Below are 13,177 nucleotides of genomic sequence, written 5' to 3' on the forward strand. Positions count from 1 at the left end.
AACAAAGGCTAAGAGAGAGGCTGGGAATGGCCAGTTAGCAGAACACTCAGAACACACATACTTATTAAGTTTGCCATCTTATACAGGCACAGTTTGTGGCATCCCAAAACAATTACAACAGTAACATCAAAGATCACTGATCACAGATCACTGTAACAGACGTAATAATGAAAAAGTTTGAAATATTGCAAGAATTACCAAAATGTGACACAGACATAGAGTGAGCACATGCTATTGGAAAAACAGCACCGACAGACTTGCTCAATGCATGGTTGCCGCAATCTCTCAATTTATTAAAAAAACACAATATCTGCAAAGCCCAATAAAGAGAGGTATACCTGTATGTGTTAAATGGAGGAGTGAGGGAAAAAGTCAATCTATCTGAAGTGAATTTCAAGATTTCAAGAATGAGAAATATTAAAAGAGAGGCAAATCGAAATGTCACTCCTATCCATAAAATTCTGCAACAGTTTTCCATAATGTTAGAATAAAATCCAGACATCTTAAAATGACCTACAAGGCTCTCCACCTGTCCCTAATCCCCTCTCAGACTTCATCTCATGCCACATTTCTACTTTCTCACTGTGGTTCACTCCTACTGGCTTTCTCTCTATTCTGCAAACACAACAAAGCTCACTTGTGTTTTAGAGCCTTCTCACTAGCTGTTGCCTCTACCTGAAGTTATTCTCCCAGTCTTCACATAGCTAACTTCTGTTTATCATTCAAGACTCACCTTGAACATCATCTCCTCAAAAAGTCTTTACTAACCACTCAAATTACAGAGAAATTCCCCATTCCTCCATCATACTGTTTATCTTCTGCAAAACATTTATCACCATCTGAAATCATTTTGTTTACTCCACCTCTCTTTAGAATATAAGTTTTATGACAGCAGGCATCCTGTCTGTTTTGATATCCCTATATTTCTAATACATAGACAGTGCTTGTTGAATAAAGAAGTGAATTTTTCTAGGCAGGGTAGGATCTTGACATAGCAGGAAAAAAAAAAGGCAAATTCCAGCTGGAAGGGTCAGCAAGGTAAGGCTCAAAGCAATGAAGCCCAGTGACACAGAAAATATAAGGGAGAAGTGCACAGCAGGGTGGAAGAATAGTCTACTGTAAGTTTATAGTGGTCTGAACTCCTGAAAAGAATTAAAAGGCAAGGATTCTTTGTGAGTTATATACATAAGTACTCACAAATAAGCATACCTGTGAACAATTCTGTACATCAAAACATAGCTTGGAACATAGCTCAGCTACTCAGCAAACACTTACCGAGCACCTAATTGTGCCAGACACTGCTGCAAGACATTGGTAATAAAAAAATGAAGAGTCAGCCGGGCACGGTGGCTCACACCATAATCCCAGCACTTTGGGAGGCCAAGGTGGGTGGATCACTTGAGGTCAGGAGTTTGAGACCAGCCTGGCCAATACGGTGAAACACCATCTCTACTAAAAAAAAAAATATACAAAAATTAGTATTGTGGTGCGTGCCTGTAATCCCAGCTACTCGGGAGACTGAGGCAGGAGAATTGCTTGAACTCAGGAGGTGAAGGTTGCAGTAAGCCAAGATCGCACCACCGCATTCCACCCTGGGGAACAGAGCGAGACTCAGCCTCAAAAAAAAAAAAAAAAAAAAAGGAAAGGAAAGGAAAAAGGAAAAGAAAAAGAAAAGGAAAGGAAAGGAAAACAAAAGAGAAAAGTCAAGACACCTTGAGGAGCTCACAGTCTTATGAAATAGAGAATTACTGAAAAATGCTACAGCAGTATACACAGGGTGCTATGGGAATAGAGTGGTGGCGTTTAGCCCACCCAGTGCTGGGAGTAACAGTTAGGGAAGGCTTCCTGGATATGTTACCTAATATAGGCTGTGGGAATAAGTGGACGTCTCCTGGGTTAAAGTGGCAGTTTTGCAAACTGTGGGGGAAAATTACATCAAAGGTAAAATTGTGAGGAAAAGCAATATGTGTAGGAAAGTGACTTCAGCATAAAGTTCAAGGTGAGGAATGGTGGAAAAGAAAGCTAAAAAGGAAAGGAGTGGCTAGGCTATGTATGAGGCCACCCATGAAGAACCGCACATAGAATGTAAACTTATTTTTAGGAAAAAATACATGAAAAAATTATAAAGATTTATAATTCAGGAAAAATCTTAGTAGAAGTGCTAAGCAGCTGAGAGAATGGTAGGGACCTTCAAAACCAAAGCACCAGCTATTCTTTAAAGTACGCAGTAGAAATCTGTTACAAGTGTTCTAAAAACTAAGCACCTAATTACTATCCCTTTCACATCTGAACCCCATCTTCCCCAAAAAGGAAACCAGAGGACAAACCCCATTTATGAATACTCTGAAGAACTTGAGTAGTTGCAATTAAAATCCAGACATTTTAGAAAAATAATACAAGAACCACCTAGAGCTGTACGGCCTGGGAAGCAACTCTGTGTTTACATTCTGGTTCAGCCACTAACTCAGACAACTTATTTTTTTCTCTATAAAATTCCCAGGGTAGAATGAATCAATCCCTAAGAGCACTTGCTGCTATAACAGCCTATGATTCACTACAAGAATAAAATCAAATTAAAGGTTGAAAAGAGCTCTTCATTATTTAGCCCCTACCTTATCTATAGCCACGTCCTCCACTCTTCCATCTCTTCAACTCTACGCTATCATTATAATAAACTCTTTTTAGTTCCTTGAATATATCATATTCTGTCTTATCTCTGCATCTTTAGACATTGCTCCCTCTGTCTGGTACCCTTTCATCCTACCACCAGTGTCACTTCTCCTTTAAAAAAGATGCACTTCAGCCTGAGTGACAGAGTGAGACCCTGTCTCAAAAGAAGAAGGCAAAAAAAACCCTAGTTAAGTCCTACTCCTCCTTCAAGTGTCCACTACAGCACTTCCTCCTTCTTCCCAACCTCACCTCAGCCAATTCAGGTTAGACACTATGTATTCCCTAGGCATCCTATCCTTTCTTGATCACAGAAAGACCAAGCTTATTCAAATTTCCTGTTTCACAGTCAATTTCTTCCATCTTAGGGGGTATGGTGACAAAACAGAACTGTGCTCCCTGATATACTGTTCTGTCACCAATGCCTAGCACAATACCTGATTTTAACAGGGGGGGTGAGGGATGAAGAAATGAGTAACAAATTAGAAACACTCACCTCTAGCACAGCCAGGACAGTGTCAAGCTGATCTTCTCGGAGGGTGATGTTGTTAGAGATTTTTCTCATGGTATGTATGGACTGCAGACGTACTTCCTCAATTTCATCGTTGAACATGTCAACTAGGAAATCAAGGCACTTCTCAGCAAAAGAGGGTGAAGACTGGGCCAACATGCAGAGGGCCTCCACAGCAGCAATACGAACCTCTAGAAAAAAGAACAAATGAAATTGCACATCAGGCTGGGCACAGTGGCTCACGCCTGTAATCCCAACAACACTTTGGGAGGCCAAGGTAGGCAGATCACTTGAGCCCGCCTATGCAACGTGGTAAAACTCTGTTTCTACCAAAAATATTAAAAAATTAGCTGGGTGTGGTAGCGTGCGCCTGTTGTCTCAGCTACTTGGGAGGCTGAGATGGGAGGATCACTTGAACCTGGGAGGCAGAAATTACAGTTAGCCAAGGTCATGCCACTGCACTCCAGCCTGGTGACAGAATGAGACCCTATCTCAAAACAAAACACACAAAAACCAAATTAGCCAAGTGTGGTGGCACACGCCTATATCCCATCTACTTGGGAGGCTGAGGCAGGAAGATCACTTGTGCCCAGGAGTTTGAGGCTGCAGTGAGCCATGATCGTGCCACTACACTCCATCCTGGTGACAGAGTGGGCCCCTGTCTCAAAAAAAAAAAAAACTCCAAAAACAAAAAACCAAAAACTGCACATCAGCCAGGTGCAGTGCCATACACCAAAGTCCCAGCTACTCAGGAAGCTGAGGTGGGAGGATCATTTGCGCTCAGGAGTTCAAGGCCGGCCTGAGCAACACACTGAAGCCCCATATTTTATATATATATATAGTAACTCATATCAAATTAAGAGCCATGGGAAAAGTCCAAGATGCATTCCTTCTCCTTCAGGCTGTCTTCTATTCTCTACTCCTCTCATTCTATAAACTCTCCCTGGGAGATCTCTAGGCCCACAGCTTCACAGACCACCCACCTTAACGTCGATCTAAGAACATGGACTTTAGTATCACAAGGACTATGGCTTAAATCTGACACCACATATATGTGATGAAGTCACATGTCTGTCTACATTAACTTCTTGAAAATTAAATTGTCTTACTTATCTCAGTATTCTGACCACAGTACTTTTTAAAAAGTCAGTTAGTAAATAATGTTATCATTAAGATTAAAGTAGACTAAATATCATTGTTTGAATTTTAGAGGTAAGATTCAGCAATGTGGATTCACTTGCCTCAAAGTGAATGAGGGCAGGAATAGGACCAATACTCAGGTCTGTTGATTGTAGGCTAAAATCATATAGTAGTTAAGGATACATACTTGGAATGATAGAGGTCTCAGAGCAAACTGTAGTGAATGATCCCTCCACTAAGTTGGAGGGTGATCTTGAATAAGTAACTCAACTTCCTGGCACCTCAAATTTCTCACCTGGTAAATAGAGATAATACTCATTTCCTGACAGAGTTGTTAGGACTAAATGAGATAATACAGGTAAACCACATAGGGACCCTGCCTGGCATATTTTAAGGGCTCAATAAATATCACCTAGGGTATAGGTTTGGGTTCTGTAAGCACCCTGAAAACAGAGGCATGTTTTCCACCCCTTGGCATGCTCAGAACATGTAAACAATAAAGCCACTGATCCGAGGAAGCCCTTTCTTCATTCACTAATAAGTGGGTCCTGAACACGTATTATATGCTAGGTGCAGTACTAAGGGCTAGGATACAAAGATGAGAAATGAGTAAGACACAGAAAATGCTCACAAGACTTCTATACATGGTTGTTTTTTTCTAGTGATTCCCATATGCTTCTGTAACAAAATGGACTATTCCAAAACAAAATAAAACAAAAAGTACCTAAAGTTGTGGTTAAAACTCACAAACACAATTTCCTCTTTGTATAAAGAAAGGTTTTATAGACATGTTAAAAGTAGAGTTACTACATTAAAGACAGATGATTCAGGTTTTTCTTGGTAGTTATGAATTCCTCCTCTTTATCAGAAGAGAACAATTTTCTTCACTTCACAATAATATAATTTAAACATGAAATTGCTAATTATAAGGCAAGCTAGAGATAAACCCAAACATGTTAAGTGCTGGCTCTTCCTCCTAGAATTTTATCCATTACACCACACTGACTCATATGTAACCTTTGCAAGTCCACCAAGGCAATCAGGAAGGAACTTCTGATCAGAAAGAGATAATCATTGTGACCTCAGCTGATACAATTCCAAGCAGAAGCAAAGAAATGTGGTATTTTACTTTGCCTGAACGGCCAGACTATAAGCAAGAAAATTGACATTTTCCACTGAACTTTTTGGAATGTTGAAGATATGTCGGCCAGGCATGTCACGCCTGTAATCCCAGCACTTTGAGAGGCCAAGGCAGGAGGATCACTTGAGCCCAGGAGTTCAACACCAGCCTGGGCAACATAGTGAGACCCCATCTCTATAAAAAAAGTTAATCAAAAATAAATAAATAATACGTCACAGATTCCCTATGGGTACAGAGCAGAGAAAAGGAATCTACTATACTATATTTTAAAAAAGACTGATCCTCAGCATCTGCACATGTATAATCGGATCTAGACTTAGCTACCTATTAGGTTTGTACTTAGTACTAAAGATACAAAGATGAACAAAAGCAAGACTACCCCCCAGGCTTACAAACAAGAACAGTTAATTGCATTACAGAGTGATGACTGTTGCCATGGAAAAGCACAGGGAATGTAAGAAAATGCATATGAAGAAATATAGCTCAATCAATGGGATCAGAGGTGGCTTTCTGTAATATGTGATCCCTAAAAACAATAACTAAAAGAGCTGCTAAGCCAAAAGAAAGAAAAAGTCCTTTCTAGAAGAAAAGCTACATGCACAAAGTCCCAAAAAGGAGGGAGAAGATGGATAAATTAGAAGACTAGAAGTATGTGAGGCACTACACTAGAGTGAACAGCCAGTGAAATAAGGCTCCATTTCATTCCCAGCAATGCATCCCTAAAACCCAAATTTTCCCAGAATTGTATAAATGTGATAAAATTAGAAAGCTGTCATACCTGATACCTGGTTATGGTATACTCACTTTTTAAACTTAAGTTAATTTGATTACATCTTAACAACATTTGTAACACGAAGATAAATCCTTGAGGAGATGGATACCTATTCTATATGATGTGATTATTTCATATTTCATGCCTGTATCAAAACATCTCAAGGATCTAGAACCAGAAATACCATTTGACCCAAGAATCCCATTACTGGGCATATACCCAAAGCATTATAAATCATTCTACTATAAAAACACATGCACACATATGTTTATTGCAGCACTATATACAATAGTAAAGACTTGGAACCAACCCAAAGGCCCATCAATGATAGACTGGATAAAGAAAATGTGGCACATATACACCATGGAATACCACGCAGCCATAAAAAAGGATGAGTTCATGTTCTTTGCAGGGACATGGCTGAAGCTGGAAACCATCATTCTCAGCAAACTAGCACAAGAACAGAAAACCAAACACCACATGTTCTCACTCATAAGTGGGAGGTGAACAATGAGAACACATAGACACTGAAGGTGGGGAGGCATCACACACTGGGGCCTATCGGGGGTGGGGGACTGGGGGAGGGATAGCATTAGGAGAAATACCTAACGTAGATGATGGGTTGAGGGGTGCAGCAAACCACCATGGCACGTGTATACCTATGTAACAAACCTGCACGTTCTGCACATGTACCCCAGAACTTAAAAGTATAAAAAAAAGTACTTAAAAAATCTTAATGGCAAACTGAAAACTGTATAACTAAATCATATAAATGTTAAAAGTGGCCCTCTCCCTGTCCCTCTCCGTCCCCCTCTCCCCACAGTCTCCCTCTCCCTCTCCCTCTCCCTCCACGGTCTCCCTCTGATGCCGAGCCCGAAGCTGGACTGTACTGCCACCATCTCGGCTCACTGCAACCTCCCTGCCTGATTCTCCTGCCTCAGCCTGCCGAGTGCCTGGGATTACAGGCGCGCGCCACCACGCCTGACTGGTTTTCGTATTTTTTTGGTGGAGACGGGGTTTCGCTGTGTTGGCCGGGCTGGTCTCCAGCTCCTAACCGCGAGTGACCTGCCAGCCTCAGCCTGCTGAGGTGCTGGGATTGCAGATGGAGTCTCGCTCATTCAGTGCTCAATGTTGCCCAGGCTGGAGTGCAGTGGCATGATCTCGGCTCGCTACAACCTCCACTTCCCAGCCGCCTGCCTTGGCCTCCCAAAGTGCCGAGATTGCAGCCTCTGCCCGGCCGCCACCCAGTCTGGGAAGTGAGGAGCGTCTCTGCCTGGCTGCCCATCATCTGGGATGTGAGGAGCCCCTCTGCCCGGCCGCCCAGTCTGGGAAGTGAGGAGCGCCTCTTCCCGGCCGCCATCCCATCTAGGAAGTGAGGAGCGTCTCTGCCCGGCCGCCCATCGTCTGAGATGTGGGGAGCGCCTCTGCCCCGCCACCCCGTCTGGGATGTGAGGAGCGCCTCTGCCCGGCTGCAACCCCGTGTGGGACGTGAGGAGCATCTCTGCCCGGCCGCCCCCTATGAGAAGTGAAGAGCCCCTCCGCCCGGCAGCCGCCCCATCTGGGAAGTGAGGAGTGTCTCCGCCCAGCAGCCGCCCAGTACGGGAGGTGGGGGCAGCCCCCGCCCGGCTGGCCGCCCCGTCCGGGAGGTGGGGGGCGCCTCTGCCCAGCCGCCCCATCTGGGAAGTGAGGAGCCCCTCTGCCCGGCAGCCACCCCGTCTGGGAGGTGTGCCCGGCAGCTCATTGAGAGTGGGCCATGATGACGATGGCGGTTTTGTGGAGTGGAGAAGGGGGAAATGTGGGGAGGGGATGGAGGGGTCGGATTGTTGCTGTGTCTGTGTAGAGGGAAGTGGACGTAGGAGACTCCATTTTGTTCTGTACTAAGAAAAATTCTTCTGCCTTGGGATGCTGTTAATCTATGACCTTACCCCCAACCCCGTGCTCTCTGAAACATGTGCTGTGTCCACTCAGGGTTAAATGGATTAAGGGTAGTGCAAGATGCACTTTGTTAAACAGATGCTTGAAGGCAGCATGCTCTTTAAGAGTCATCACCACTCCCTAATCTCAAGTACCCAGGGACACAAACACTGTGGAAGGCCGCAGGGTCCTCGGCCTAGGAAAACCAGAGACCCTTGTTCACTTGCTTATCTGCTGACCTTCCCTCCACTATTGTCCTATGACCCTGCCAAATCCCCCTCTCCGAGAAACACCCAAGAATGATCAATAAATACTAAAAAAAAAAAAAAAAGAATGATGCAAATGCCTAGATCTGCACATTTCTAAAAGGGTGACTGCAGGGAGACAAATCCCAGAAGGAAGAGACAAACATGAGAATGTTGTTGTGTTGGAGAGGTGGGATTACGGATGTTTTCTTCTTTTCAAAATTTCCATGACTTGTTACATTGCCATTGAATTCAATAATAAAGAGCATTAAAACTCAAAAAAAAAAATAAATAAATAAAAGTGATGAAATTTAGTTGTAGAAATGAAACAAAGCAAAAATGCTAATAGAAACAAAATAGGTTTCAGTTACTCATTTTAGAGTAAAATAGGTTTTAATAACTGGACTTCCTTATTATCCAATATTATTTAAACTGTAATTCATATTTTAAGTTCATAGAGAATCAAAAAGCAGAGGTAGATTTACTCTCTATACATATGGAACATTTTAGAACAAATGATAGGATAACCCAATTCTTAACATCTACTGATGAAAAACTTTCTTTCAAAAATAATATTCTTGCCCTTCTAAGATGTAGTTCTATCCTGAGGTATGATTTTATAGGCACTTTTAAGACCTGGCACAGGTCTCTGGCACAAATTTACTGTAAAATGTGGACAATCAACATTACCTCACCAGGTCTGTTACCCTTGCTGACAATGAAGAGGCTGGAGTCAATCATCTCAAAGCACTGAAATTCTGAGATGTACGTGAGACAGATAGCATATTGGAAATCACAGGGGCTTTATAGGACGTCTATTACAAGATGGAGTAATGAGGACCAGCTTTATCCTCCAAGGATGAGACAGAGACAAAATATATGAAACAACAGCATTCCAGACACTGGGCATCTGGCAATAAAGGACTGCAATCCCTGAGAGATGGGAAATAAATGAGGTGATCTCAATGATTACAGCAATTCTGTTTAGAGAGACTCCAGGCACTAGGTCTTCTCTCCCTGAGTTGAGAAGATTGAGCTAGGAGTTTGGGAAGTCCAATGTGGCTAGAGTTCATAGAGCAAATCACTGGAAAGGAGAGAACTACACAGAGAGACAGAGAGCTTGGGAGATCTGCAGATGGTCGCCTCAAGTCTTCAGCTGAATTCTGATCTGTGAGACAGAGACCATCTGAGGCCTGGAAAAGAACCACTCAAAACAATGAGAGGAAACAATCTCCAGAGGTCACACAGGGCCTATAAAACCACAGTTAACTTAGATGAATTTTGCAGCCAGGTGTGGTGGCTTACGTCTGTCATCCTAAAACTCTGGGAGGCCGAGGTGGCCAGATTGCTTGAGGCCAGGACTTCAAGCCTGGCCTGGGCAACATGGCAAAACCCCATCTCTACAAAAAATACAAAAATTAGCCAGGTGTGGTGGTGTCCACCTGTGGTCCTAGTTACTCAGGAGGCTGAGGTGGGAAGATCATTTGAGCCCAGGAGGTCAAGGCTGCAGCGAGCCGTGACTGTACCTTGGCACTCCAGCCTGAGCAACAGAGCAAGATCCTGTCTCAAAAAAAAAAAAAAAAGAAAAGAAAAGAAAGAGAGAAAAAAGAAAAGAAGAGGTTTTGCGCTTCAAGTAGTGCAAAAGAAGAGTTTTTTGCTTCACTAGTGGAGAAAAGTAAGCTGTAGGCTAAATGCTACTCTAATGCTGCCTAACAAAGTATAAGACCTGAAAAAATGGATCCCAGAACAAAGCTCAAAAATATTTATAGGAATAAAATAATGTTCAGTATCCAATAAAGTGAAATCTATAATGTCTGGCATCCAATTAAAAATTATCAGACATGAAAAGACACAGGATGGAATATATACAGGATGGAATATATAATACTGGAGGAAAAAAATCAATCAAAACCAACTTACGAATCACAGAAATAATAGTCCTAGTAAACAAGGATAGTAAGACAATTATAAACATATTATCTGTTGACAAAGCTAGAGGAAAGATTAAGTATGTTAAGAAAGACATGGTAGATACTAAAAAGACGCAAATTCTTTCTTCTTTTTTTTGAGACAGGGTCTCGCTCTGTCACCCAGACTGGAGTGCACTTGTGTGATCATGGCTCCCTGCAACCTCTAACTCCTGGGCTCAAGCAATCCTCCTGTCTCAGCCTCCCAAGTAGCTGGGACTAAAGGCATGCACAACCATGTCTGGCTAATTTTAAATTTTTTGTAGAGATAGGGTCTCCTTATGTGGTCCAGGATGGAAAAAACCCAAATTCTAATCAAACTTCTAGAGACAGAAACTACATGTCTGAGATGAAAAATATACTAGGTGGGATTAACATCAGATTATATCTTGCAACACTCAAAGACAAAGCAATAGATACTATCCAAAATCAAACACAAAGAGAAAATAAAAACTGGAGAAAGAAAGGAAGGAAGGAAGGAAGAATAGAGCATCAGTGAGCTGTAAAACAATGTCAGTATCCTAATGCATGTGTAATGAAAGTCGCCAAAGGGCCTGTAGAGTCAGAGAAATTTAAAAAAATAATAGTGGCTGGGTATGGTGGCTCACACCTGTAATCCCAGCACTTTGGGAGGCTGAAGCGGGCAGATAAGTTGAGCTCAGGAGTTTGAGACCAGCCTCGGCAACATGGCAAAACCCCGTCTCTACTAAAAATACAGAAATTAGCCGAGAGTGGTGGTGGGCACCTGCAGTCTCAGCTACTCGGGAAGCTGAAGCATGAGAATTGTCTGAACTCAGGATGCAGAGGTTGCAGTGAGCCAAGGTCACACCACTGCACTTCAGCCTGGGCAAAACTCTGTCCCTGCCACACCCCCTGAAAAAAAAAGAGAGAGAAAGAAATAATAGCAAAAAAAAAATTTCCAACTGTGATGAAAACTATTTGATTCAAGAAGCTCAACAAACTCCAAACAAAAGAAACATGACATGAACTATACTATACCCAGGCATATCATAACCAAATTGCTTAAAACCAGTGATAAAGAGAAATCTTAAAAGCAGCTTGAGATAAAAAGACACATTATATACAGAGGAAGATAAAAACGACAGCAGATTTCTCAACAGAAAACTATGGAGCAATACCATTAAAAGACTGGTAGAGGCCATGCACAGTGGCTCACGCCCGCAATCTATCAACACTTTAGGAGGCCAAGGCAAAAGGATCACTTGAGCCCAGGAGTTCAAGACTGGCTTGGACAATATAGGGAGGCCCTGTCTCTACAAAAAATTAAAAAATTAGCCGGGCATGGTGACACGAGCTTCTGGTCCCAGCTACTCGAGAGGCTGAGGTGGGAGGATTGCTTGGGTCCAGGAAGTCAAGGCTTCAGTGAGCTGTGATCACACCACTACACTCTAGCCTGGGTGACAGAGTGAGACCCTGTCTCAAAAAACAAAAAAGTCTCTTGGAAAAAAAAACTTATTAATCTAGAATTGTATTCCCACAAAAATATCTTTCTATATTTATTTATTTATTTATTTTTTGAGACAGAGTTTTGCTCTGTTGCTTGCTCAGGCTGGAGTGCAGTGGCACCATCTCAGCTCACTGCAACCTCTGCCTCCTGAGTTCAAGTGATTCTTGTGTCTGAGCCTCTCTAGCAGCTGAGATTACAGGTGCATGCCACCATACCAGCTGTTTTTTGTATTTTTAGTAGATCCAGGGTTTCACCATGTTAACCAGGCTGGTCTTGAACTCCGGGCCTCAAGTGATCCTCCAGCCTCAGCCTCCCAAAGTGCTGGGATTACAGGTGTAAGCCACCACGCCTGGCCCAAAAATATCTTTCAAAAATGAAGGTGAAATAAAATATTCATCAGTCATATAAAGGTTTGGCAGTCAGACATACCTAGGTTTAAATCTTGCTCTGTCTCTTACTAGCTGGGTAAGTAATATCAAGTTATTATTTTTATTAATATCAATTTTAATTACCAATTATTAAGTGCTTATTATAAATAGGCACATGTATTATGCCAAGTTCTTTATGTATACAGAACCTCATTTAATTCTCACAACTCAGAAAGATAGTTATTATTATCCCTGTTTTATAAAAATGCTGGAATTTAAATACAGATTGACTGAACCCAAATCTCTTGCTCTTTACCATTGTCTCATACTACTGGGGCCTCAGTCTCTTCTGTGTGTAAAATAAAAAGCATAGTAAGTACTTCCCAGAGTTACTGTGAGGACTAAATGAAACGATACATGTGTATCACCCAGTACAATGCCTGACACACAGCAGTCACTTAAAGAGTGCTATTGCTATTATACAGTCATACTTACCATACATCTCATCTTCCAACCCATGAACAAAAGCTCCACAAGCTCCTGACTCAATCAAGTTCACAGCCCCGGTATCTACTTCTTCCTTGGGAGCATCATCTCCCCACTTTCTGCCACTGGAAAACTCCCCCGAACTGTAAAGTTCCTTGGCACGCTCATGTGCAGTACGTTTCCTCTGCAGAGGACAACAACAATTACCAATTGTAGGAGATTCATGAAGAACACTAAGATGAACCCTGAGAACATGGGAAGGCAGAAAATAAAACTGCTCTTTGAGAGTTACGTTTGTAAAAATTATCAGTAGTTCATACAAGAGAAATGCAAATTCAACTTAAAATGAAACCAAAGCCTTGCTGGTCTATAATAGCTGAAAGTACCTAATTAAAGAGGATAAAGATAGCTGAAGAATGTGTTAAGAAAGTTGGTTATGTTTGCTGTGGCAGCAAAATAGGAAAGAGAGAGCCAGAGAGGCAAATAATGGCAGTGCCC

At 42.2% G+C, this 13,177-nt stretch overlaps 1 protein-coding gene across 1 annotated transcript in view; it reads right to left on the reverse strand.

Annotated features, from left to right (window-relative positions):
• The window catches only part of INTS4 (integrator complex subunit 4), a 123,059-nt gene that overhangs the window by 44,817 nt on the left and 65,065 nt on the right, over positions 1-13,177 (reverse strand). The window contains exons 10-11 of the mRNA XM_031016212.3: positions 12,689-12,863; positions 3,164-3,369 (exon numbers count right to left, since the gene is read on the reverse strand). Of these exons, the coding sequence (XP_030872072.2) occupies positions 3,164-3,369; positions 12,689-12,863 (381 nt within the window). The remainder of the gene's footprint in view (positions 1-3,163; positions 3,370-12,688; positions 12,864-13,177) is intronic.

This window comes from Gorilla gorilla, chromosome 9 (assembly GCF_029281585.2).
Source record: "Gorilla gorilla gorilla isolate KB3781 chromosome 9, NHGRI_mGorGor1-v2.1_pri, whole genome shotgun sequence".
Lineage (NCBI taxonomy): Eukaryota > Metazoa > Chordata > Mammalia > Primates > Hominidae > Gorilla > Gorilla gorilla.